This window comes from Anguilla anguilla, chromosome 16, assembly GCF_013347855.1.
Source record: "Anguilla anguilla isolate fAngAng1 chromosome 16, fAngAng1.pri, whole genome shotgun sequence".
In the NCBI taxonomy this organism is placed as follows: domain Eukaryota; kingdom Metazoa; phylum Chordata; class Actinopteri; order Anguilliformes; family Anguillidae; genus Anguilla; species Anguilla anguilla.
In genome coordinates, this window is record NC_049216.1 from 23,817,614 (window position 1) to 23,845,599 (window position 27,986).

Here is a 27,986-nt window from a genome sequence, read left to right on the forward strand (position 1 = left end):
CCTTAACCTGAATTTCTTCTGCATATATTCAGCTCCATAAATGGCTACTGTGTAAAAATGTAAAACAGCATAAGTTGGTGTGCATGAGAGTGTCTGGGTAAATGGCAGAGATATAATGTAATGACTCCAAATTCAGAGAAGACACTGGCATCATCTAGTGGTGGGAAACCATCAAGACTACATTTCAAATACAGCACCAAAACAAAATACACTTAACTCAACCAGTACTAACATCCAACCTGCTACTGTACAAACTCTGTTGCCTAACCAGGGTGCTTTACCCTTAAGTTTAAACAATTAAATTAATAAAATCATATTTTTCTTTGTGTTATTCAGTATTTTCAATTTGGGGACACCAAACTATTGTAAATATGTACTGTGTTTGGGAACACTAGTTTAAGTTTACATTTGAAAACCAGAACAAAGCGCTTTATGGTTTGTTTAAATAAAGGCTTTAATCTCATAACGATGAAACTGTATATAACCACCAAATTAAATTAGATTTAAAAATTCATATTTACATTTTAGCAGTAAAATTAAATCAAAAATACTTTAGTTCTTCTGCCAAGATGTGTAAGTTTATTGAAGATTGTGCAGATAAACAGTAACTCACAGAGATAAATTCAGTGTAACTGTAAAATAATCAATTTTTATTTATTAAAATGAATTCTTAGTGGCAGATTCAGACAGCAAAGAGGAATAAAGACAGTGTAACGTTTCCATTTTGTTCAGTGCAGTATGTTTATTAAAAAATAAATACAACATGACAGAACCTTTCTCCGTTTACCAGGTGCATATTAGCATGCCAAGAGAGAAACAGCGTAAAGGCCTTTTGGTTCCTTTATTAGTGTCAGAACACTGCTTATCTTCTGTTATGTACTATATCGGTTCCAAACACTGCAGGAAAATGACTAACATACAGTGCAGTGCGGAGAGTGACACAATGTTTGTTGCTTTGGCTCTGTACTCCAGCACACTGAATTTGAAATTTAACAGCGAATATGAAGCCAACTTTAATTTGAGAGTATTTTCACCCATATCAGATGAACCTTGCAAGATGAAATTCACTGGGAAGCCTCAAGAACAGAGTAGCCACGTTAGAAGTACATTAGAAAAACCATAGATTTCTGGAACAAAGTCTCACAGACAGATGCGACAAGTATTAAACTGTACCAAAGTGCTGGAAAAGTGCGGAGAAAGAAAGGAACTGTTCAGGATCCAAAGCACCCCCCTCATCCGTTAAACACGGACGTTAAACTGAGGTCCTGACTCACTGTATTATTACTCACTGGTCATTAAAGATTCCATGACGGAAAGAGTAGGGGGTTGTGTCTAGGCTAAACTCCCAACCTGGGGGGTATGTCACAAAGCAGTGTTACCGAGTTAGCTGGATAACCCTAGGAGACCATGTTTAAAAAAAGGGTAGCAATTCCCACACGGCTCACCCAGTATGGATGTAAATACCTGCTAATTAAAGCTGACAGTCTGTACCTCATATTCACTGATTTATTTAAAACCCAATGTACTACAGTACAGAGCCAAAACAACAAAAAATTGTAACTCTGTCACTTACAGACTGCACTGTAACAGTGCCATTGCACGTGCTACACCCAGGACGGCAGGAGTTGGTTCTGCACACTTAGTTATGCCCTGTGGACATGCAAACACTGAGCACACAAGGCTGTGGTACTGTGACAGTTTAAGAGGCTCTGCATTGCAAAGCACCAGAACTGAGGTGCCTTATACAACAGTAGTCACCAGCACACATTAAGACCTTTCCCACTATGGTGAGTAACAATGAATATATATATATACAATATGTCCTATAAATACGTACATATACACACACCTCACGCACACGCACACGCACACGCACACGCACACGCACACGCACACGCACACGCACACGCACACGCACACGCACACGCACACGCACACGCACACGCACACGCACACACACACACACACACACACACCTGGCCATTCTGTGGACTTGACCGCATTTAGCACTGCTATAAATCCCAGTTGGATCCATGCACCGAATGAACACTACAGAGTTGAGAGCGACACAAGAAAAAGGAAAACCAGCCAGCAACCAGGGACGTGAACTCTCGGCACGCTCCGGCAAATTAAAACACTGGAAGGCAGACAAAATATATTGCTTTATGACGAACACAATATGGGAGGCTTGCAGCTAGCAATCTGCTCATTGCGCAGACATCCTGGCCCAGTCCACCTCCTGTCAATAACTGCCAGGACGGTGCGGTAAACGACTCATGAAAGGCAAAACCTTTGGAGCGCCTGACGCAGCCTTTTGGAAGCGGGTATAATACAGAACCAAGCGAGCAGCTGCTCATGGCAAAAAGGGCTTTACAGGGTTCAGCAGCACGGAGCCGGAGCCAAACGCACTGGGAGTTTCCGCGTTTCAAGTGCTGAAATATGGAAACTGAGGGAAGATCTGAAGCTCTACAAACACGCTGCCAAACGCCAGTTAAAGAGAGAAAATACTCTTATTTCATATTTATAACTGGGCACATGATACAAGGCTTTCATCTCATATGAACATGTTCTAGTAAATTAGTGTGTTTGACCCATACAGTTCAAAGCAAAATGTAAGTCAGTTTGCGAGTTCTCATATGGCACTTGAAGGGTCCCTCAGGTTAAATACAGGGTCTTTGCAGAAGGGATATACATTGTGACTGACTCACACACAATGCACACCACGACACACTCTGGAACGAACGGTTCCTTCTTGTGTCTTTTTACCTGAGTTAAGATGCACTTTGCCAATTCAGTTTTGAAACAAACTGAAATAACTCAACATTAAAACGAAAAAATAAAAAATAAACATTTTCCACATAAAAGTAATAAATCATTATTTTGTAATGAAGGCTGAGTGCAGATGTGAGCCTGCAGTAGAGCTGCAGTGTAGAGGCTGGGCTTGCAGGTTTGAATCCCAGAGGCACCACTGCTGTGCTCTTAAGTAATGCAAAGCACGTAGCCTCAAGTGTTTCAGTAAACATCCAGCCTAATGAATGTATAAAATGCAAGACAGCGTAGGGCACCGAGTTGGTAAATAAATAACCTAATGAAGATGGAAACAAAGGGACAGGGTGCAGTCCACACAAGGATAAGCACTGCGGTGTTTCTTTTTCTGTTGTGTGTGCGACCAGACGTGTACCGCCAAGTCCTTCCTGGTTTTAGCTCACGTGTTCCCCGTGACTCCACCTCCCGGGTGCCATTGATGGGCGGGGTTTGGTCGTCATGGAGATGCCCCTTCCCCGTGGTTACCGTGACGTCGCTGGCAGGCCCTCACCTCTCCTGCAGCACCCTCTGGCAGTGGTACAGCAGGCAGTCGGGCAGGTCCGGGACGGATGAACGCAGCCACACCGTCAGGGTGCCCGTGTGGGCGTGGCAGTGCAGCAGGCAGGGGTGCCCTGGGAGGAGCTGGCATGCCATGATGCCCTCAGTGCCTGAGGGCACACGCAGTGAAGGGGTTAATGCATACTGGATGATTGAATGAATTAATACAAATGAGTCAATTTTTTTTATAGCAAGCAAATGAACCATATTAGTACCTTGCGAATTATTCATAATTATTATTCATGTAACTACTAGAGTGAATCAGAACCGTAGGTCAGTCTCTAATGAGAGAGGCAGTGGCCTGGGTTCAATCAATAGGATCTTTTTAAATTAATTATGATTGCTGAAGCCACCAAATTGTGTCAGTGTAGAAAAAAAACACCATTTTGCATTTAATTTTGAGTGAATATTAAGAACACGATTACTGAATCCAGACCAGAGTGCCCTTAGAACAGAGGGATGTCTCAGTTTTCTACTTAGTCCAGACAAAACCAGCATCGGCCCTTAGACTAAAGAAGGCTACAGGGTGGGAGAGCCACTAGCAGAGCTGGATGAAATCACACAGGAAACCAATCAGAAGATAGTGCCAACAGCAGTGCTTACCTATGATTTCCACAAGGTGGAGCCGTAGTTCTTCCTTCAGGACGTTCAGCGTGGCTGAGAACGGGTCCTCTTTGTCCGGCAGAAGCTGGAGGTTCTGTTTCACATCGTGGCTGAAGGACAGCCACAGCTTCCCATAATCCTCTGTGCTCAGAAGCAAAGGCCTGCAGTACCCAGAGTGCACCAGTGTTTGACAGGGAGTCACCACTCCGTTTTAGAACGGGCATATATTGGATATATAAATATAATCAGTATATTATTGAACTAACATAGCATTTACATTTTTTAAAATATATTTTTTGGGGCTTTTTCCGCTTAATTCACAAGACAGTGTAGAGAAACAGGAATGGGAAGAGAGAGAAAGGGAGAGACATGTGACAAAGGTTGTGTGGCCGGATTCAAACTGCCCACGTTGCAGCTCGCAATGAGCATGTGGTCAGGCAACGCCTGAAAATCTTTTCCCCATTTAGCAGAAGCATTTACCCACAGTGATTCAGATTGCTTACATTTTTTTTTCTGTTTTTTACACATGATCTACTTTTGCAGTGAAGCAAGTTACTGAAGCTAGTCAGATTAAGTATCTCGCTCAGGGGTAAAACGGCAGTGGTGCACCATGGCGTCATACCTGAAACCTCTGAGGTACACGCCCATGTCCCTAACCACTGCGCTACACCAGGTAAGAAGAGCAGGGGAGAACTGAGCCCCACAGAACAGGCGGGAGGCAGAGACGGGGCGGGGCCGTACCTGAGGAAGTCAGTCAGAGGGAGCCCCACTGAGAACTGCAGCTCATTGGCTGACTCAGACTGGCCGCGGTAGGTCACCGCCCCACCCACCATGGCTTGGACCAGGGGCATCTCCATGACTACGCTGTACTGGCTGGTCACAGTGCCAAGGCCACCAACCGAGGGGATCGCCCGATTCGCACCGTCCAAAACCTGGAGGGAAACAGAAAACAAAGCTGTGACCCAACCCTGTCCCTGTTCCTGCACAATACAAATAAAACATTTTATTATTATTATTATTATTATGAGTGAGGCAGTTACTGCAGTACCTTCAGCTGATCGGAGGTCAGCTGCACAGACACGCCCTGCAGGGAGGAGTCACTGCTGTTGCGTATCAGGAGGCGAAGCTCCAGGGCTTCCTGTCCGCAAACCTTCCAGGCTGAGAGAGCCAGGCTGTGGTCAGAGGCCAGGCTCAGGAGCTCAGAGTGGGGCAGCTCAAGCAGCTCTGTGGGGAGGCAGGGGGAAGCCTGTCTGCCAGGCTCAGCGGCCCCATCACTGGCCTCAGGGGGGTCATCCTCGCCTTCATCCCCGGCCTGATCGCCCAGCGTGTCCTCAGGGTCGCACTGTAGAAGAGGGGGTTCCGTTTGCCCCTCCCCCCAAGGACCAGTGATGCTTGGCCCCTCCCCAGGCAGACTGTCAGTGGTTGGCCCCTCCCCTAGGGAACTAGTGGTGTTTGGCCCCTCCCCCAAGGAGCTGGCAGTAACTGGCTGCTGTCCTAGAGGAGCAGCAAAAGCTGGCTCCTCTCTGAGGGGATTGACAGTGTTTGTCCCATCCTCTAGGCGGCCAAGAGTGGTTAACCCCTCCCCTAAACGGCCAGCAGCGCTTAGCTCATCCTCCACAAGGGGGGCGGGGCTTGAGTCCAGCAGGCTGTCCACGGTGCTGTGAGAGGAGTAGGAGGAGTCTGAGAGCTTGTCGCTGCCCCCTGCTGGCTCCTGCAATCGGGCCTTCCTCCTGAACCTCTGCGGGGCCACATCGGGTTTCCCCATCTGTGGGAGAGAAGGGGAGGGGGGGCGGTTAGTACCTGCTGGTGAGGAGGGGGGTGGGTCGGCACATCAGGCGGGCCCCTGTGGGTGGCACGCTCACCAGGCAAGGCTCGTTCTGCAGACCCAGGCCCACGAAGAGAGAGGAGGCCAGCTGCCGCCTCTCCTGCTCCAGCTCGGAGGCCTGGGCAGCAACAGGTGCGTGGCTGGGGACGTCTGCCTGCACGCTCACGGCGCCGCCCTGCTGTTGGGAAGGCACAGGGGGAAGGATCGGCACCGCAGGGACCTCCTCAGTGGCCTCCTTCTGGGGGAGGTACCCCTCCTTCCCCCAAACTCGCTGCACTCCCTCCATCTTCAGCAAGCCAGAGCTGGAAACACCAGATACCAAAACCAAGTCATCACACTAAACGCACTGCAGCCCCATGGGTTAAATTAGACTCTCTCTACATCAAACTTTCATTAGCTCACATCAATGGAGCAGAACCAATAACAACATAGCTATGGAGCTAAAAATAAAAATTTCATTAGCTAAAGGTAAAATGAAAGCTGTCAGTTATGTATTTAAGCTGTCAAAAAGCATTTATTGCTACCGTACACAAATATGCATGAATTCTAAGATACTCTTCACTTCACCCTACTCAGTCTGACAGGTGTGGGTGGGTGTGAAAATGCAAGTAGCACCATGTTGATGTGAGCAAAGTATCAGATGGTGTTGTGTTACTGACTCTGGCAATTCTTGTATTTTACAATTCCTTCATTTTAATCTATAACAGGCTAGCCACCAAAAATGGACTATGATAAGTTCAAGAACCCAGCAGCAAAAATCAGTATGAGGAATTTTCTGGAAACACCCACCCTACTAAGCCCTCAGAAGTGAGGGATCATGGGAACTCACCCTCCTTTGTGTGAAAGCTCGGCGCTGTTGCCAGAGAGACCAGAGCTGAGCGAGAAGCCTGTGGGAGACTGTCTGTCAGTCAGGCTGCAGGTAGACAGACTGATTGGCATAGACAGGCTGTACGGCTCAAAGTGCAGCACTGAGGGGGAAGAACACATCATTGAGACACAACACAGGCTAGGTGACAGACTAATCACAGACTATGCCTTTTTACACGGTTGCACCAGAGTGTGGAGACAGGCTAATCACAGCCTCCACTGTTTACACTATTGCACCAGAGGGTGGAGACAGGCCAATCACAGCCTCCACCAAGCTACTATAATAGTCACGAAGATGAAATCCCACACAATTCCTACCAAACTAACTGTCATTCAGACTGCCATAAAAATGAATAATATCAAGGATACTATGACCAAATTAAATGTCTTGCAGTGGGTAGAAAGAAATTGTTCCAAGAAGGAAAAAAGGGTAGGGGCTCCACCGGCTGATTCCATATGTGATTGCACAAAACCTATAGCACTGTTTCCCGCAGCGATCTGCCTTACGATTGTCCGTTAACCCAAATTGGATAACTGTAAAGAGTAACACACAGTCGAGCAGAGTATCCCTCCGTAAACAGCCCCAGCCTGAGAGCAGGGCTCTGCAGTACCTTTCTCCTGCGAGAGCTCCTCTTGTCTCTGATGGGGGGGTTTATATGGGGCAGCGCCCTGGGCCAAAGCGTCTGACACAAACCCATCCAGGAAGGACAGGGAAGAGTCCACCTGCATCACACACACACACACACACACACACACGCACACACATGCAAGCACAGAAACACACACACACGCACACACACATGCACGCACAGAAACGCACACACACGGTGTTTACTCATGCATATATTTAAAATAACTGTTGTTGTTGTGAACTACAGCAAAGTTAATGCAAAGCACCATTTTATGCACTTGCTGCTTTGGAAATGTTGTTAGCCAAGTCTGTGGTTCATGTAACTCAGGTGGATTCACTTGTGTTCTCTGCACTGCTAAATGAATGCAATGTAAGGTAAAGTAATACAACGCTGTAAATGACTGTGCACAATCACAAATATTCCCTATAGGAGTACTGCAGAGGAACTTTGCCATCTCCCTGCATGACCCCGCCCTCTGCGTACCTCCAGGCCGTCCCAGCTGGCGTTTTGGGGAAGCACCCTGTCCCTGAGGGCCTCATCCTGGCAGAGGACGCCCAGCTCCAGGGCCTGCTGCCGTATGGTGGTGCAGAGGGACCCTCCGTACCGCCCCGCCACCTCCCCGGCCACGCCCACACACGCCGCACCCCCGCAGAGCTTGCACATGGCCCCCAGAATCCAGCTCCTGGTCTCCATGGTGATGCAGCCTTGCTCCAACAGCCTGGCCAGCTGAGCCAAAACCAGACTGGGCTCCAGGCCCACTTTCAGGAAGGAGAACTCGCCAAGAACCTGTGAGAGAGCAGCTCTGTCTTCTATGTTCAACTGTCTTTTTAAAACTACACAACAATTCATCATTAAAGTAGGGGCATCCGGTACAACTGTCCCTTAAGGTCACAGTTCTACTTGTTGGCAGGAGGGTGGATGTTCATTCAATGTACCAGCAATACTGTTCCCTCTCTTCACTGCGGAGAGGGCAATTTCTTCCGTTTCTGTCTCTCTTATTCAGTCTTGAAGGAAACCAGGCAGCATTATGCACATATTTAACCAGGAAACAATGGCAACAGCAATTATAAAGGCATCTGGAAGAGGCCAATTGTAGGCCAGGATCATTCAGTTGGGGGCAAGCTGCCCATCTCAAAGGAAGAGGGAGAAGAATGGCAGTGGCAGTGCCTGCTGGTGATATAAGGGGAGGCTAATAGCTCATGACCGGCAGAGCGCCGCTCTTACCCAGCTGATGACCTGCAGGAAGCGCTGGGGCAGGAGAGAGGTGTCCGTCTGCAGCAGGGCGAGGTACGAGTCCACAGCATTCAGCCTCAACTGTGTGTCCTCTTCTGCACTGTCAAAGCCTTCAGCAAGACATACAGACAGAGCATTTAACCACAGACACACATTTCTTTTGTATAATTCTGACATGTTCAGGGATACTGGTGAAAATTAGCCTTTCAGCGACTTCTGGTTGCTCTAACACTGCAAATATCACATAAATAAAAATATACATGAACATGCGGCACACTGGTGGTCCACATTACAGTACTGTACCTTCTGCTAGGAGCCGGAGGAAGCTGTTTGGTATCTCTGATTGCATGACATCCCCTCCCAGGGAAAACACAGTGTTCATGGTCTGGATGAACCACACATTGTCCGGGGCATACGTACAGAGGTGTATAGGAACAGACTCGACCGCAACTCAACCAAAACCCAAACCATGACCACAATATACTCCTCCTTAACCTTAATCTGATAAAACGAATATGGATGGAGAGAGAGAAAATGAAGTTTTAATTCTTTTGAACTAGACTGAGAATGTCTAAGGAAAGGTGCTCACACTGCACTGGAAAAGGCAGTGCAGGTGAAAGGTTGCTACACCACACACTAGTCCTCCAAGCTACCACAATGAGTTCTAACACAGACCCATAACCTGTCCAAACAGTTACCAAACCACAGCCATAAAAGCTGCTGTTTTTAACTGAGTGTGTCTGCGTCATAAAGGGAACCCTAAAGGGACAAGAAAGGGCCCGATTTTAACCATGTGTCATAAACTTTAAAAGGGACATTAAGTTCATAACGGAAGGATATTTCTCTGCCAGTTCGGCCACTTTTCCCACCAGGTCAATGGTGGTGTGCTCGTCTTTGCTCTGCCTGAGGAAATCCAGCATCTTCTGCACGATCACTGACACGTTCTGGCCGTTCGTGATTCTATACAGCAACTCTAGTGTCTGGGCAGGAGAGGACAATGTCATTTTATTATTAAAAACATGTGCACTTGGTGGATGAAGATAAAGAGCTATATGGTAGGGGCAGCCCTCACCTCTCTCTTAATAATGGGGTCAGGATGGTCGAGGCACTCTATGATGGTCATCTGGTGCTGTAGAGCCAGGTTAGGGTCCTGCTGCACAACGTAGGTCAGAGCTTTTAAACCTGAAAGCATGTTTTGAAATCCGTTAGCGTAGGGACGTAACACTTAATAGTCTGTATAAATCTTAAACACTGCTAAAATAAGCAGCATATACAGATTTATTGATGAGAACAAGCTATTCTGCCATGTTGAATCAATTTCTGTGGTACAGTCTGGAGAGAATTCAGCACCTTGTCTTGAATATTCCATGAGACCCTGCGTTTACCTTTGACTAATACCCACCTCCTTCTGTTCTGAACAGGCCTCAAAATGAAAACATTTGAAAAGGTTTTTCATATTAGGACCAGAACTACTCTTGTTGCCCCTCTTTGTACTTTTCCCCATCTGTGAAGTGTCAAGGTTTCTCACGTACCAAGGTACTTCAGGTTGATCTTGGGTGACAACACAAACTTCCCGATGCACTTGGCTGCCTTCTCCAGCAGTTCAGATTTTGGATGGATGGTGTAGATGGTTTTCACACATTCATACAATATAGCTAAAGAGAAATAAACCTATTAGTACAGGGCTGTGCCCTCCAAGCAGTTTCTCATTTTTTATCAATTACACAGCAATGGTGTAGTGCAGACTCAAGCCTACCATACGTGATGTTATGATTGATTTCTGCTCTTCTTAAAGATTCATCCAAGACCTCATACATCAACTCACTGACACTGAAAAGGAGAGAAGAGTGCCTCTAATGGTGGCGTTCTTTCCAGAATGTTCTACCTTTACAGCCTCATTGAATGCACAACATGAGATGTTGTGCATTCAATACACTCAAAGCGCTAAATCTGGAGCATGGAGTACAATAACAAGTTAACAACAGGTTAACCAACCTAGGTGTTCAATTGCAAGCTCAAGATAATTTCATGAAAACTAATCATGGGCTAATAAAACAAATTAATGCATTTTAAAAATCACAAGACTGCTCTTCAATGGCACACCATAAAGCCTGAGGGCGACATTTTGTTCTCTGCAGTTTCAATGTGGAAAGAGCATCTCTGGAAGCTCCCGCTGGTGAGAGAATTGTGCGATACCTCTGGTCCTCCTTCCCCAGAAGGGCCAGCATCCTGAGCAGCTGTATCTGCAGCCAGGGGGCAGGAACGCTGTGGTAGTTAAATTCCACCGGAAGCTTGCCTCCCACCACCTGTTTCAGTATCGCCACCAGGCTCGCAGTCAGCTCCTTGAAACTGTCAGGGCTCTCCTGAAAGAACACGCAGTGTTTTTTACTTGTTTATTTATTATTATTATTATTATTATTATTGTTGTTGTTGTTTTTATTATTATAGAAGTTTAACTATGGCAATGAGCTGTACAGAGTACAATATACACAAAAAACAATGGAACAACAAAACATTAAACAAAATCAATGTTAACAGCTAAGATAAACAAACAGCAATAACAGGCCATCCATCAAAAAAAAAGAATTCACGTCATCCAATTAAAATGAAAAAGCTGTGACAAATTAATACAGTACCTCCTTACATTTTTTAAATTATGTTCATATGCTGTAAAATACTTGACCACCGTGTAAACTATACCATATGCATTCCTGGCTATCAAAACAAACACAACAATCAGCATAAAGGTGATAGCTGTGAACTAGTGCATCTGAAAACTACCTTTATCATTTGGAGGTATATGTGTAAAGATGCAGTCATCACTCCAGGGTCCTTATCGCACAGCGCTTTCCGGAACTTGTCGTGGATGTGTTGCACCTGATTGGGTGCTATCAAGTAAAACTTGTACAGTGCCAGCACTGCCTTCCTCCGAATTATTTCCCTAGAAAGAATTGATAAACAAAATTGACAAAAATAAAGCTGAAACCTAATGCTATACCAGAATTCCTATGTTGTTCTGGGCATTGGAATATGCCATATATTTACAAATCATCTTTCATTTATTATTTATTTATTTGCCTCCATGTTTGTGTTTCATTTCATTTTAGGTCATGACTGGCCAGCCATCATAATATTCCACAACTCGGCAAGAAACAAGTAATTCAAACAATACCATAAAGAAAATTTTTGAACAATTTAACAATTTTGTCATTTGAAATAGGAAATGGAATAAACAGAGGAAGAAGGCTTACTTTGAGTGAGTGAGCTTGTCCTCGACCAGAGGAAGAACCGCTGGGATCATGTCTTTGGGGAATATCTGGCTGACCACGGTCAGGGCCATGCACACCTCTATGAGGTTGGTACTCTGCAAGTCCTGAAAAAAATGCACATGTCTCACGTCATTCAGCGCCTGACTGCACCCGCTGCATCGGCAGATACCACCAGCACACTCTGCATTTACAAACACAAATACCTTCAGCACTGTGTTCACAAGCAGGAGCAGCAGGTCGTGGCTTTCATTCAGAAACAATGACACTGCAAGGTAACCTAAGGCCAGAAAAAGACAAATTGTGTGCATGTCAATGACAGCCAAAATTGCTAACTAGACTATGGCTAAGCTTCAAACATAGTGGCCCATGTACAAGATATACCACTTCTGTTTTACTTCTGTCATGCTTTATGAAAGTAGGACCTCTGAAAAGAACATACCCACTCTTTTCTCCAGACCACTTCCCTGCTGTGCCAGCTTGATGGCGTGTATGTAGCTGAAGGATGCCTCGTATCCAAGCATTTCACAATACATGGCTCTAACCATGATTTCCTTCATCTGCCTCTGTAATTGAACCAAGCAGGAAAAATAAAGTTCTTCCCAAAGCAATGTGTAATTTAAAGAATAGACATATCAATCAATCAATTTTGCTAATAAGCTGAGATATTGAAAAGCTAAATTCCCATAGTTTATACATTTCACTGCATGTCCCTGTAGACATTATTTGGCCATAAAAACATTATATAAATAAAATTAAATTAAACAATAAAAAAAAAAACATGGACCCTATCTGTGTATTTTCTGTGCGCAGTACCTCTTTTTGGCTCCATACAGTTTATTATTATACCTGAGTCACCAGCCTAAATCAAAGAGGTTCAGGAAGGCAAGATTTGGTGATCATGTTTGCTAATGAAATTAGATATAGGCATCGTTGTGTCTCATCAGGATGCTTTCCATGCCAAAGATAACATTTGGGAAACCCTACAATGTATGAACACTACTAATAATCTTTCGGAAGAGACTGGCAAATAAATACTATAAAACAAAATTCTGTTAAATGTGTTGAATGAACTCAGCTAGCCACTTACCAAGGTCGTGTTGGGAGAGGAAACCTGTTCTTTTAGAGCAGACAACTCTTTCTTGATAAGTTTCTCTTCCTCCTTAAAAGAAAAGAGCGAAAAAATGATGCACAGTACTAGCTCATTAGCTAGGTAGGCTGACACCACCGAACAGCCATTTCGCTAGCTACTGTAGGTAAATGTTGTGTCTTGGCACCAGTGTTAGTGTTGCTGCCATCGTTGTATTAACTAACCGTGACCAACTTAATCTAGCTGCATGGCTAAAAAGACCGATCATCGTATCCTTGTGTCAGTGTTGTCGCTGGCTACCTGGCTCGCTAACGTTAGCAAAATCTAAATCTGAACCGCTGCACACGACGGCTGGGTTTCACTCACATGCTTGGAAGTCAGTTCAGTTACGCTTCTGATTAGATTTCCCAATTTCGAAGTGGCAGAAAGTTTCCCAGCCCCGGGCTGCGGGTCCAGCGACAGAAGACTTGGAAGAGCAGTGAGTGTCTTCTCAACAACATCACTCATTTCAGCTTTCGCATAAGGACACGGGCTTCAAAGATATGTCGTTTAAATCATATATATGTATATATCACATCCGGAATATATTTACACAGAAAGGCGATCAGGAGGATGACAAGTTGGAGGTTAGCAGCAGCATTGCTACATCCTACAGTAAATAAACCGAAGCGGCATTTTGACGTCATCCCCCCAATTTGAAGTCAAAACTTTATTTGAAACCTTTGGTAAAATGGCTGCGGCTGTAACAGTTCTGCACTAGGGAGCAGCATTGAGTATTTACATTGCTGTTTGGTTATAAAATGATTTCAGAATCACACAACGAGCTCATGAAACTTAATTAATTAATTAATTAATTACATGAAATTTTGGGGAAAAAATATGTATTATGTTTCCATTATACATTGTATTTACGCCTACACTATACACTAGGTCTGCTTGCCACTAAAAACTGGCACCGGGGTTTAGAATAATCACGTTATTAGGCTGCAGAGATTGATTGGAAACGGCGCTAATGGAAATCGAATGATTCTCACAGACAGGTGAAATTACAACAAATGTCGTTCAATAGTTGTTTCAAGGAACAACCGGGCCGAGTGTGTTGTTTATGTAAATATATTTCACTAGCCGACATCAACCAGGCATAGCCTAGATATAGCCTACTGTTCAAAATAAACAACGATAAAAAAGAATAGATTACAAATATCCCATTTTGCTTGGATACGTTATTAATAGCCTACGAATTCGGGTAAGCTGACCTATCAATCTTTCGGTAGACAAATTTCCTGGTGTTATAACCGTACAAATTATATTAAAGGGATGGACTGACGCAGGTTGTGTGGAAGCTGACGCACGCACAGGGGCGGATATTCTCTCTCACCCACCTCTTCCACTAGGCTGTCTCCGGGAGTCAGGTTTTGTTCTCTTGGGTACCACAACCAAAGGGCAAGAAGATCGCTCGAGAAAAAAAAAGTCGGAACCTCCGCGCCACCCAGCTTGGATCGTCTTTAAATTACATAGACAGACCTGATTTCAGCACTGCGGGAACTAACAGCTCCAGCACACTGATCTTTTTTTTATTTTTTATTAAATATTTTGTCAACGCCGAAAGACTAACGCTTCTATGCGCGAACAACGATAGCCACCGAAAAACCGCCTGTTCATCAGAGCTGAGCTGTCCAGACATTCGACAAATTTATTTTTATTTTTCTGACATACAAAACGTCACAAAGAGTTAATCTCTTGGACAATACCGAAAACCGTTAACTTTAATTTATTTAATAATGGCGTCCAAGAGCACTGGGTTTTTCATTTTTGTCCAGATTATCAACCTAAGTCTGTATCAGATGTCTGCGTTTCCCACACCTGAATCGGCGGACGGTAAGCAGCATATTTCACGAGATATGTCTTCGTCACCATTGTAGTTTAGATTATGTTATATATTCATTTAAACTGTCGGCTAAACTTGAAAAGAGATTGCCTTCCTCCCCCAAATCCCTGATTCTGTATGATTACAACAAAAGAGTGAGTTACCAATGAGTTGGCCAAGGTCCCGCAACATTTGAGTGGGGATGTGATTTCATAAAAAGATAAATACATAGCAACCTAAACAAAAATCTAAGCTACAATAGATATTTTGAAATCTAAGCATTCTGCTAAATCTATTGTGTTCTGTTCTCATGGCAATGCAATCATTTGATTGCTAAGCGGATTATATCTCAGTCTGACAGTTTAACATGTACCAGTGCATCACATTCAATTCAGCCTAGTCAGATCAAAGCCTTGTGTGCGACTGCAAAAATTTGATTTCTACTATTCGACTATGTGATACGTATCACATGTGATAGGCTACGTAGAAGGATGGCAAAGCGTGATATTTGTCATCCTTCTACAGGATACATTAATGGGTAGGCTATAAGCCTTTAGGTTGGTTACCATACTCTCATTTTAATTTTTTTATTTTATTTTATTTTTGGATATAAAGCTGTTTACAACAGACGACTGAGTGAAGAGAGACCATTAGAGGAACAGGTAAGAGACTACTTTCTACTTTCATGCCAGATTAACGAGCAGGTTTGAAAACAGTTACAAGGAATTGCTTTTTATAAATAGATATTGATGAACAAATTTAGCAAGATTTTAGTCTCAGGAGAACCAGTGAATCGAACCAAAACAAACGTTTTAAAATAATTGCAGATAATATAAATGGTCTCTTAGTCAGATTGGCTGATAATGCCAACACTGTTTGCACTGTTATTAGGCCTAAACAACAAAAAACTACATATTGTCCGCTTTCCCTTTTGCGGATGCTCTTTATCAGCCACAATCACACCAAAACTCGAATGCAGATGGAGTAGGGATCACCCTCCCGAAGTCTTGAATTGAGTAAATGAATAACTTCAATCTTATAAGCCCCCGTCCTGAAAACAACAATACTGAAAAAAACGTGCCCGCCGTCTATCAACGTTTAACAGTTCATATTAATTCGGCAATCGGCATTGCATCTTTATCTGCTCTGTTCCCGGATGGTAGCCTAAATGCCACATGATTGTTAACAAATCCCGTATCGCGAATGTTTTCTGAGCAACTAACCCATTTGTGTTTCACGACAGATCGCAGAAGCCGACGGCGGGAGCAAAATAGAAACCATAGGTAAGGCGGTGTTCTCGTCAGACGTCCCTGTTTCCAAGGGCCACGCAATTCACACAGTATGCAATTGATTTAAACTCTTAGCTTGTGTTACCTTTCATTCCTTGCACACTTTAAGAGATTGACACTCAATTTAATAATTAACATCGTGTAAGGAGGGAAAGAAAGGCAAAGTAATATTTTAATTGAATAAATTATATTTAAGGATGATACCAGAGCTCAGATTGTCACCACGTTTCCTTTTACACGCAATTGCTAACTAATCGACATTACTAATATATGTCTTATAAACTTTCAGACAACAAACAAGATTCAGATCATACGGAGGCAAGAACAGTCCCAGATAACGACGATTTTATTCTACTCAAGTCGTTAGCTGCTGGGTCAAAGGACCCAAGTAACGAGACAATCAATGCCGAGAAACCGAATACTCAGCACGTCCCTGACGATTCAGACTCCACCAAGAACAGGAGACTGGCGGAGGATTACGACTCCACCAAAACAGGCACAGACTACAAGTACCCAGGTATTCAATTGCTGTGTATTCAATTCAGCCTCATTTGGACTTCCATGTGTCATTTTTCTGGGACATGCTATAAGAGATAACAAATATGTTCCATAAGAATAAACAAACTGACCATTGGCAGCAGTGTTGTGTAGTGGACAGTTAAGAGAACTGGGCTTTTTGCCAGAAGGTTGCAGGTTCGAATCCTACAGCTGTTGTCCCTGTGCGCCAGCCGTTTAAATCACAAATTGCCTACCTCTGCCTCATTGGATGATATGTAAAATACACCTTGTGGATAAGAGTGTCTGCCAGGCATTTAGATTAGAATTGCCAGCCACTGCATTACTCAGGAACAGCGGCTGTGAGTCCTGTTGGACACAGAGAATCGTTAAGCCCCTCCAGCTGAAACTATTAGGACTGTGCCAGAGGAGGATCCGTGTGATCTGTCATCCTGGCGCAGTAGGAAGGGGGAGGGGGAACAGTGACAGAGTTTGGTGTCTGGCCAGGGGAAAAACAATTTGTTTAAATAATAAAAAATAAAAAACGTGGGGATTATCTGTCCACCTTCTGTTGCTTGGAAACATTTGGTCCACCTGCTGCTCTATGTCTCCAAGCAGACCTGAGTCATGAAACACGTGTCAAAGGAGGACCTCCTGTCTGTCTGACATACCCCTAATCCATGAAAGATACTCATTTTGATCAGGTAGCATAGGTTCATTTGTATTTGCATTGTGTCTGGCAGGACAATGCCTCCTTCAATTAAAATGTAAAGAATAAGACACAAATTCATTTCTAAAAAACATGTATTCATTAGTTATGTGTAAACAGGTAACCACTGTAAATCTCCTTGACTGGCATGCAGAGTACATGCGTGGAGTATTTGGTTTTTACTGAATGAATATTTACATCGGCAGTGTTACTGCAGTCAGATGATACGGTTGTAAGCACAGTAAGCATATTCAGGAGTGCGCAGCGAGATGTTGGATCTATATCTTCTCACATTGCAGATTGACTTGACCTTGTACCGCTAGACTCATATTGCTTGAGCGAGTCTTTGTGCTGATCTTTAGCGCCAGCAGTATGCTCAGCTTACAGTGTCTGAGTATCTGAGGCGTGGTCAGTCAGTACACTCATTTTACATCAGGAGGCCCAGTAGCTCTGGTAGTAATCCTACGCGGAGAAATCATTCAGTTATTAGTTTTTGTTGTGTGTAACCGGCATCGTTTAAAAAGGCCTAGGTATTGCCATTTTTGGTGAATATTCCAAAAAATATATATTTAGAAATGTTTCCTGCCCTGTTTCCTGAGGCGCTGGGGTGGGTGGGGGGTTAAAGTAAACAGCCGATTGCTGTAAAAATAACTGTAGGTGAGGCTGTACTCCTCGCCCTAGATTTACTGCTTTATGTAAGAGAGAAATTAGGAAGCAGCAGCACCGCACGACATTCGGCAGATCTGTCCTCCCATAGCCAGCTTATCTGTCAGGACAGTTTTTATGTGAATGAGGTGAACGGCTTTAATCTGACAGAGCTCCAAAAGAAGCCGTGCTTTGCCACGAGTTCTGCCGTTTGCTCAACTTGCTCATGCTGGAGAGAGACATGTTTATGGCTTATGGTGTCTTCTGAAATGAAGAAAGGGAGACTGTTAGAGGTTTCCATCTGTGTCTCGTAAGTAAAAAAACTAAAACGGCTGCAGCTGGGAGAACTAAAACATGGTAGTCTGTTCCTATGACTGCTAGGTTTACCTGTAGCTCTCAAACACGGCCGGTTCTAGGCATAGACAACAAGGGTGGTCAACTCTGACGGCATTCATCTGGGAAGCGCCAAAGAAAGGGGAAAAAAGAAACAAATCATACACTGTGTCCATGATAGTCAGCGGGCGGTCCGTGCCCCCCTCCCCCCGCTCCATAGTGGCAGGATGGCTAGAGCAGTGCCTGCTCCCTAAAACCTGCAGCAGCATGAACGCACTGATTCTATACAAACTGACTGTGACTCTACGAGGTTTACCTATCTCTGTCAAATACCTGCAGCTAAGAGAACTCCCCGATCCTTTCTCCAGTGCCTGTCTGACTCTGCGAGATTTCCCTGTCGACATTGCCAGGGTGAAGTCGCCCTTACACAGTGGCTTCTGTTTCAGACGACCCGGAGAGTTTCCGCCAAGTGGACGGGACTCCATTAACGGCGGAGGACATCGTCCAGAAGATAGCCACCAAAATCTATGAGGAGGACGACAGAGGGGTGTTTGACAGGATTGTGTCCAAACTCCTAAAACTTGGACTGGTACTAGACTTTTTTGTTAATTCATGGGGTGATGTTATTTGTTTGAATACAAAAGACGCTTGCACATGTATTATTTTAAATGAAATGTCATATGTATGCCAGCAGCCTTTCTTCTCTATCTGTTCTTTGCCGGTAATGTCAGGGGAGATTGTATGGAATTATGACACTAATATCTTTAGTGACAGCAATGACCTTAAATTCAGTAATAACTGTAGCGGCAGCACAGTCAATACTGGATTTAAGTTCATTTCTGTCACTGAAGATATTAGTGTCATAACAACTACCTTCAAAAACCCTGCAGTGGTTTTAACCCTTTGAAGAGTACGTTTTTTGGAATGATTGTTTAAAATTCAAAGTCAGTGTTAGTTACATCAGTATTAAAATCTTTAGTTAAGAACATTTTAATCTCATATTTGTGGTCTTACTGTTTAAAGTTTACACCCCTCCCTCCTCTCTTTCCTGTGCTGTGCTTAGATCACGGACAGCCAGGCCGACACCCTGGAGTACGAGGTGGCCGAGGCTCTACAGGAGCTCATCACCAAAAACGCCAAGAATGAGGTTGATGACCTCAGCATGGACTACCCTCCCTCCAGGGGTGACGAGGGGGTGGAGCAGAACCCTGATGCCAACATGGTGTGACCCCGCCCCGGAACACCAGCTGTACCACCCACATCTCTCTGTGGTTGTGTGCATTTGCTAATTCAGTTAAATTATAAGCACAGACGAAGATCTAGAGGTTTAAAAGCCACCTCTGGTAGCAACAATAACCCTGGAAGATCCTACAGTGGGATATAGCTCATTCCGATCTCATTTTGTCTTTAGAAAGTGGCTGAGAAACAGGAAGTGAATGAGACGCCCAGTAGGAAGTACAAGGAGGAGCAGGCGGGGATGGGCAGTGATGACACAGTGGACAGATCCTGGGCCACAAACAGCGAGGATGGCCTGCAGGACCTGCAATACTTCCCAAACTTCTATAGTCTCCTCAAAAGCCTTAACACAGGTAGGACTATTAAGTAATGCATCTCCTGGGTTAAAATACACACACACACACACACACACATGTGCACACATACATATGTTTACACTCCCATACATGTGTACTATGCTTTCCTAATAAGGAACCAAGGGTATGCTCTCTTTAAAAAAAACTGACTACAATGTGTTTGCAGAGAAAGACGCAGAAGAAAGAGAGACCCTGATCACCATAATGAAGACCCTGATTGACTTTGTGAAAATGATGGTGAAATATGGCACGATCACACCTGAGGAAGGCGTGGCTTACCTGGGTAAGGCTGCCCATCCTCACCGTGGCATGCAGTGAACCGTACGCCCTGTCCAGCACTGCCAGTCAGCTGGGTCACGCACACCTCGGTGTCTGGGTGACTGCATCAAACCAGACTTCAGACTCCAGACCTGCTTGTACTAATGAGGAGACTGACACGATCCTCCATTGATTTTCTTTTAAAAATTTCTTCACGTTCCAAAAGTGGCAGTTATCTAACAGTGAGCAAGCGTTCAGTCGTGCCAGAAAGACTGATGCAGATGATCTTGTGCAGTCAGGGAGTGGGCTTTACCTTCCCTGTCGTAGTCCACTCCAGTTCACAGTCAGCTCTACTCTGCAACTTTATTGATTTCAGTATACATGCAGTTAGCTAAAATGTTTCAGCTGTCATCAGATCTGAGGAAGGCCACTGAGATGGTAAAAATGTTAACTTTTTTTTACTTAAATTGTTAAATCCAATATACTTATGTAATTCAGAACGGAGGCATGTATAAATAACATATGCAACCATATATTTAGTTCCAGCTGATTAACGATAAAATTGGTGTAACGTTTATAGACCATCATTTGCATCATCAGTGTGATGTAGGATCAATGCCCCTCTTCCCTTGGGGACATCAGCAGCACATAGAAAGTCATCTGTAGGCTGGTTATATGGCTCATTTGACCTTTAAGGCAGTAATTCAAATGTAGATTACAGGTGTAGGTTTGTAAACCCTTGCTGGAAAAACAGATTTCAAGTGCAAGGAAATTTATTGTGCCAATTCACACACCATAAATTGAGTAGGGAGTTTTTTTTTCCCCCATCAATCATGACAGATAATTACGCAAATAATGATTTTCTGGACCTGATCTTATCACACTCTGGGGCAACTCTGATAATTAAAAAAGATTAACTCTGGGAACACAGATATGCATTACTTCCACTAATCAGGCACCTGGCACAGAGGAGAGACCACAGCTATCAGTAGTGTCTGTTGGATAATAGTCACCTAACCATGTAATAAATGTAAAAAGCAAGAACATGGCCATTAGGTAACAGTGGGCCCTTCCCGAAGGGAGCAGGCTGACCACAGAGCGTGATGATGCCATCAGCTCTGTATGTGGTGAGGAGTCTGAGGGGGCCAGGAAGTGCACATTAGCCATTTATCTATAATGCATTATGACTCCGCCTACCCCACAGGGCTCCATATGGACAGTTTCCATTAGCTGGAGCTCATGTTAGCCATGACCACAGTGACCAGTCTGCCAGCTCTGCACTGTGATCCGTTACAGCAGAAAGACTGAGCACTGCTATATGGAACAGTCTACTTAGCAGACTATCCTTTGCTTTGAACAGAACTGGTCAGCATTTGGTGTAGACAGATTTCGTAGTCTGAGCTGCAGAAAAAGGTGCAGAAAAAAGGCGCAACACTCACTCTTAGAAAATGTCGAGAAGGTCGAAAATTTTGTTGCTTAAAACATGATTATTACAGTATTTGATGAAACAGTCAGCAAAGAACCACTTTTGTGCTCTTTCAGCAGCTGACAAAAATACAATGACCATTTTTATATTGTTTGAATTGATCTTGAACTGAACTGATAAAGACAAAAATAAATCCTAAAACTGAGTGAGAAGCAAAAACATTCAAATGAACTCCTATTATGTGAGCTGTGGGTTTCCACAGCAACCCCAGAACCACCTGTTGCGAACCGGGTGCGCTATTGTTTGTTGCCGGGAAACGTCTTACCGCTTCGCTCGCTCTCGTCCTTTGTTTTACGGCCACGTGTGTGCCGTAGTGACTCAGCCCCACACTCGGCTGTCCTCCGCCCGGTGGAGATGATGACCTCCTCCAAAACTGCCGCATAATTAGACAATTGTGACACAGAAAAACAGCCGTTGCAAAAGAACAGTGGAAAAGACTGGAGAACACGCTGCACCTTTCCAGCCACCTGCTGCTCTCAGCGGAGACAGCAGGCCCCAAGTCTCAGTGTCATCCCTCCTGCTGAATCTGTTTAAATAACCATAATAAGCCTGCCTTGTTTCAGATAGGCTCCATTTGTTTTAATCGTCCGCATTGCATGAGGTTGGATTGCTTTTGCTTGACGGTTTTGTCCTGTTTGCCTGCAGAGAACCTGGACACCATGATTGCCGTTCAGACAAAGAGCAAACTGGGCAAGACTCTGGATGTGCCCGATGTCAAGCTGCCGGCAGGTAAGACAGCCTTGCTTCCTCTTCACCTGGCTGCTCGGCCCACAACCTCACCTGGAAATCCAAACTTGAAAAACCTCACCTTGAACCCAAACAGTTAAATTTGCTTAATCATATTTATCAAAGCAACGTAAGAGGGCCTAGTTTGGAGACTTTGAAAATTAAATTACTTATCTATGGAACATTCTACTACTCCATGATAAGACTCCAAAAGCACCCACCATTAAAAAATCTTAAATAAAAATTTTAGAATGAACGTAAATTTGATTTGTCTGAAGTCTGAGTGTGATAAGAAGGATATGGACTCGGTGTCTTTTTCATGGTTAAACCAGAGGTGAAGTTCAGCTATTTCTATACCTTTTCATCAGATCAGAAATGCACAGGCAACTACTTAAGGGTGTAATTAACATTAATTGTACACTTAATGCCTCAGCACTATTAAGAACCGAAAATCCATGGCAAATTTCAAATCAATGGCTGTGGCTCACTGTGCCCCTCCCCCACCTCCTCCAGGGAAGATCAGCGATGAGGTGGACAACACCAAGGAGGCGGCGGCCAAAATGCAGAAAGAGTACGAGTCTGTGAAGGACTCCACCAAGAGTGCACAGGTGGCCACAGAGACCGGTCAGTGCCTACCATCCGCTAATGTTTCACAAGACGAAAGACACACCACACTGTTAAAAGCTATTATATCATTAATAACTGTATTATACTTCATCAACAGATACAGTGTCGGTAGTTCATGGACATTTAAAGATTTCAGTGGCAAAATTGGCACTTCTTTCCTGGAATGCAGTGAAAATAATACCATCTAAAATGGTGGTCTGAATTGCAATGCCCCCTCACTTTATTATTTTTTGAACAAACACTCTATTTTAACCGAACTGCAACATTTGTTTCTTAACTTTGAAACCAATGGCCTTTGACTGCATAACAAATTAAAACACAACATTTCCCCGCCCACGCGCGAATTTCACTGATTTGAACTGTCATTGGAATGGCAAAAAAATGCAACGCTGGTTCAAATCCTGTAACCATAAAGTTGAACGGACAAAGGAAAAAGCACCATGGAGGTTAGAGTGAATAGGGGTCGTGCCCCTCTTTGTTCAGAGTGAGTCTGATTTGGCTGATGTACATTGGGGGGGGGGGGGCAGTGATTCCACCACCGCGGGCTGGGAAAACTCAAGTGGCATTACAGCAGTGCTGGAGCGTGACAGGACTCCTCCCACAGCATGCAGTTCCCCCGCAGGGACAGAGCAGGGGGATGTAAATGCACGCACACGCACCCACCCTCACCAGAACAGGTCTCAGGCATGTCAGTGGCGGTCCCAGTGAAGCATTCAGCCGTGTCGGCCTCAGGAACTGCCCAGCCAATCACAGCTCTGGAACATTCTGCCCAACATTAATGACAAACTGAAATAAATAAATAAAAGTGCACGCCTACAGGACCTGCATTCACTCAACATGAGTTAACCACATGGCACAGATAAATGCAAGTGTTTGTATTTGTCAGAGTGATTTTGTTGATCGCAGTTGTAAGTACATAATAAAACAAATAAATGTAATTGTATCTCAGAATTAAGGATAAACTTAGCCAGACCTGGATATGAGTCAGGCATGATCTACTCAATCTTGCCTTATTGTGCATGTTAATCCGAAGCACTGGGAATTGTTCAGAGAAGTTGAAAGGATATGAAGTGTGGGCCTGCCTTTAGGTACGGAATTGTAAAGTGGTGTTGAGGACAGACAGATAAAATGAAAACAGGGGCAGTTATTACTTGTGTTAACTGCCCCAGGAGAAGAGAGTGCTGGGTGCATGCTGCATTGTCCCGCTGCGGTCGGTATTCCTTCCTTGGCCCGTACGTGCAGGGCGTGAGGCGCAGGGGGTGAGGCGCAGGGGGGAGGAGATTGAAAGGGACCCTGTAATTGATACGACTGCAGAGCTCACCGGGGTTCTGCGCTGTAATTGAATCTGTCCAACTCAGAGAGACACATCTATCATGACTGACAATAGCTGTCTCTTTCTCTCTTTCCCTTTGTCTCACACAGGCCAGTCTGGGAAGTCAAACACCTATCTGGAGGCAATCAGGAAGAATATTGAGTGGTTAAAGAAGCACAACAAAGATGGCAAGCAAGAGGGTGAGAAATCCACAAGTGTCAGACTGCAGAATGAAAAAACATCTGCAAATCAATTTATTCGCCCCCAGGGGAAAATTAAACCCAGGGAATGAATTTTGTTGGCCATATGTTTGAAGTGTTTAGAACTGTGCCTCATTAGGATTATTAGCATGAGTATGTGTGTTAACTACAGCACATCCAACTGAAGACAGTCTCAAGGGTATACTTTTGAAGTTTATCTTTAAAAAAATGGATGGCCATGCTAAGAAAGAATTATAAGAGGATTTTATGGCAATTACTAATGAAAATGGACCAAAGAGCCCTGCATAGACTTCCATCAACTTCCATCCACCATAAGGCAGTCTGGCTGAGGGTAAAACAGGCTGGCAAGTTTCGGGCAGGTCCTAACAGGGAGTCTGGAAGAAACAATAGAAAACAATAATTTTCCCCTGGTTCCTGGCTGCATTGTTTAGTGTTATCTCTGTTAAAATAATGTTGTAATCATTTAAAAGTATTAGAGTAAATAGGCTCCTCTCAACTCTGAGTGGCAACCCAGTTACAGACTCTTCCTCTCCATGTATAGTTTGGTCAGAGTTTTAAAACTTGGTGGAAACTTGTAGAACAGCACTTCAATTAAATAAATCCTTTTGTTTGTATGCAATTTAAATTAGCAATTGAAATGATGCATTGTTTAGTTTCCCCCAGACGCTCCTTGAATATGTATGAGTGTCTTGAAGGTCTCGCCCTAATTACGGGCGATGCAGGCCTCCTGCCTATTGACAAAAGCTTATTCATTCTGCCGTGCGTACCTGCGGTTAGCGCTAATCTTGGCCTCTCCCTGCCTGTGCCGTTGGCGCTGTCATTGTGTGGGAGGGCGTCTCTGCCGTTCCCAGCAGGCAGTGCGCACGGCTGCGGCTCCTTCCATTAGCTCCGAAAGGACGGATTAATTCTTTCTTTCGCTCAAGCTCATCAGACCAAGAACAGAGAGAGCCATATTCCGCTAACTCATGCGTGATGATAGATCTGAATGCCAACGACCAGACAGAGGAGTGTAATTACAACGTTGTTGCCACCCGATTGTTGTGCAGTACAGACGTGTTTTATTTCTTTCTCCAACTTTCCAAACAAAGTATAAAATAAGTAACATAAATAGTTCTGAATTGTGGAGTGAAAAAAAAAGACAAATCAAACTGTGGTGTACACTTTGGAGGTTTTGCCTGTGACCCGATTTTGTGAATTAAGATTAAGATTAAGGTCTTTTCATTTGAAACAGCCCTGTCTACCCTATTTAACAGATCACTTGGGTCTCAAAGGAACCAGCATTTGGAGTCCATGGCTTGATAACATTAGAGGCTTAATATGTTTTAGGTCCTGTTCCTTTTTTCAACAAAGTACCAGAGGGACTCCTCTGTAGTTGCTGCTGACCTTTTTCTGACCCTTAAATACATGAATTACCGCACAAAAAAGTGATGCTTATGAGCTGTGGGGGGGGGGGCTTGGACAGTTCACACGCTGTCTCTATCCTTTAGTCACAACAGGAAGCCAGTGTGCACGACAGTTTAATTAAACTGACGTGCTCCATCAGGACTCTGTCAGAGTGGATTGTACTTGTTTACGTTAAGTAGGAACACTCGGTAGGAACACACGGCATAATGATGAGTTTCGTGCAATCATGGCTTTGGGTCTTGAGTGCATTTTTTTCTGTGTGCAGTGATCTGCCACTCACTCACCACTTGGAGGGAAAAAGATGTTATATATTTTATAAAAATGTAACCTTTCAACAGATTTAAACGGAAAGTCTGTAGCAAATGTGCCTGTGATTTTTTTTCTCCACCACAGAGTATGACCTATCTAAGCTGAGGGACTTCATGAACCAGCAGGTGGACTCGTACATCGATCGTGGGATTCTGCCCAAGGACGAGGGTGAGGTCATCAAGAGGATCTACGGCAGCCTGTAGGGACCAACCCTACAAACAAAACCCTGCCCGAACATCGCACAAACCGACTCTGTAGTCACTCGTGATGACGTTATTTAGAATGAATCCCTTTTTCTCCACTGTAGTTCACACTTCCCTGCAATTATACAGGGTAATCCACCCACTCTACCAAAAATATAGTCCAAACTTTTCAGACGTTTATCAAGCCCCTCATCCCCACTCCTGAGTGCATTTCTCACATACGTCCAAATGTCTCACTTAATTTCACAGTTCATTGCTTTATTAAAAACAATATTTAAACAACAATGGTAATATAAAAATAGACACATTTAACGGTAATATTAGTAATAAACAAGGCATTTCTCAGAATGCCTCTTATGCCCTTATTCAGCAGTTCTTGAAAGGCTCTCTTGAAAGCAGTGCCCTGTAATCAGCACCAACTAGTCAGGAAAGCACTTGTGCTTCTGCGATTTTCAGTCCACCAACACAATTACATCCATTGAACCTACTAGCTCTTGAAAAAGAAATGACAGCCATTACAACAACCAAACATATCCACACTAAATGACAGAAATAGGATGAAATCCATTTTGCTTGGTTAGAGAATAGATGACAGATCGTAGAGCTTTCAGATATTGTAGAGTGCAATAGATTTTCTTTTTCTCTTTAAAAATACTACAAAATGTAACCATTACATGTAACCTGTCATAGACTAAGTCACTATTTTAGTTTTTGCTTTGTGTGTGTGTAATCTGTTGTACTTTTGATTCTGCCAAAAAGAGATGACGTTTGTGTTTCTGTTGTCATTTAACATGACTGTATGTTTTGTTTGGTTTCTGTTAGACATATTTGATTAGTGAGAAGACCTCCAAGCTCCTAGAGGGCACTGGTGTCACTCCTCTCTGTACTTGTGACTACTCCTTTTTCCACCCTGCATGTTCCAGAGCATTTACAACGTGCATCCATATGTTGTGGATTTACAGGAGACACAAAGACAAAGTATTTTTGAGTGTAAATATTTGTGAACTTTTTTCAGAATGTAAAAGCAATTAAAAACATTGCCTTTCTTTATGTATGTGGTCAGCTCTACTCATACTTTAAATTAGCATTTCTTTAGGGGTCTTCCAGTTAAGCACTTCATGAGCACTACAAAACAGAGGCAGAAACAACACTCCCAATGCACAGCCACTCCAGGTCTTACTCCAAGCTGGCTTAGTTGTTTGTTGATAGCTTCCACTCGGAACAGTAACCTTCTAGTGAGAAGTATAAGCATTAATTTACTTCATTCACACTGACTGTAAAATTACACAGAGCAATGCCTCATGCTCTGAGACATATCTGTTATAAACATGAATATTAATGTTTATAATTGAAAATGATGTTCTCATCTGTGAAGGCATTATGTAATGTATGTCAATGCACGCACACACACACACACACACACAACACTCACAGTGCACACACAACTGCTTCCCATTCTTGGCAAATAACATATTGCTCAAGGGCAGATATGTATTATTTTCAGTTGCCTGGTCAATTACAATGTCAGAAGTCACAGTTCCCCACTCCCATGGAGACGGCCCTTAACAATATCTTAATGTGATTTACTGTGAACTAAATGGCAATTCTTCACAGAGCACCCACAGGCATCT

General features: G+C 43.8%; 2 protein-coding genes across 2 annotated transcripts; one reads left to right on the forward strand and one right to left on the reverse strand.

Moving 5' to 3' along the window:
* Window positions 1-1,921: 1,921 nt before the first annotated feature.
* ap4e1 (adaptor related protein complex 4 subunit epsilon 1) lies at window positions 1,922-13,560 on the reverse strand. The gene is made up of 21 exons (XM_035396072.1): window positions 13,246-13,560; window positions 12,880-12,951; window positions 12,232-12,355; window positions 11,996-12,069; window positions 11,775-11,896; window positions 11,305-11,464; window positions 10,720-10,886; window positions 10,280-10,353; window positions 10,056-10,178; window positions 9,596-9,705; window positions 9,364-9,503; window positions 8,827-8,939; window positions 8,515-8,633; window positions 7,774-8,076; window positions 7,270-7,381; window positions 6,621-6,759; window positions 5,829-6,093; window positions 5,015-5,731; window positions 4,708-4,898; window positions 3,967-4,127; window positions 1,922-3,473 (listed from the first exon to the last, which is right to left on the reverse strand). Exons 1-21 carry the CDS (start codon window positions 13,384-13,386, stop codon window positions 3,313-3,315), a joined length of 3,588 nt encoding a protein of 1,195 aa, XP_035251963.1. The 5' UTR covers window positions 13,387-13,560; the 3' UTR covers window positions 1,922-3,312.
* Window positions 13,561-14,214: 654 nt separating this feature from the next.
* On the forward strand, window positions 14,215-27,405 carry LOC118215367 (secretogranin-3-like). The gene is made up of 12 exons (XM_035396074.1): window positions 14,215-14,757; window positions 15,362-15,408; window positions 15,990-16,029; window positions 16,325-16,552; window positions 18,664-18,806; window positions 19,281-19,439; window positions 19,629-19,806; window positions 19,976-20,092; window positions 22,199-22,282; window positions 22,793-22,903; window positions 24,329-24,418; window positions 26,237-27,405. The coding sequence occupies exons 1-12, from the start codon at window positions 14,661-14,663 to the stop codon at window positions 26,353-26,355; spliced, it is 1,413 nt and encodes a 470-aa protein (XP_035251965.1). The 5' UTR covers window positions 14,215-14,660; the 3' UTR covers window positions 26,356-27,405.
* The last annotated feature ends 581 nt before the right edge of the window (window positions 27,406-27,986 follow it).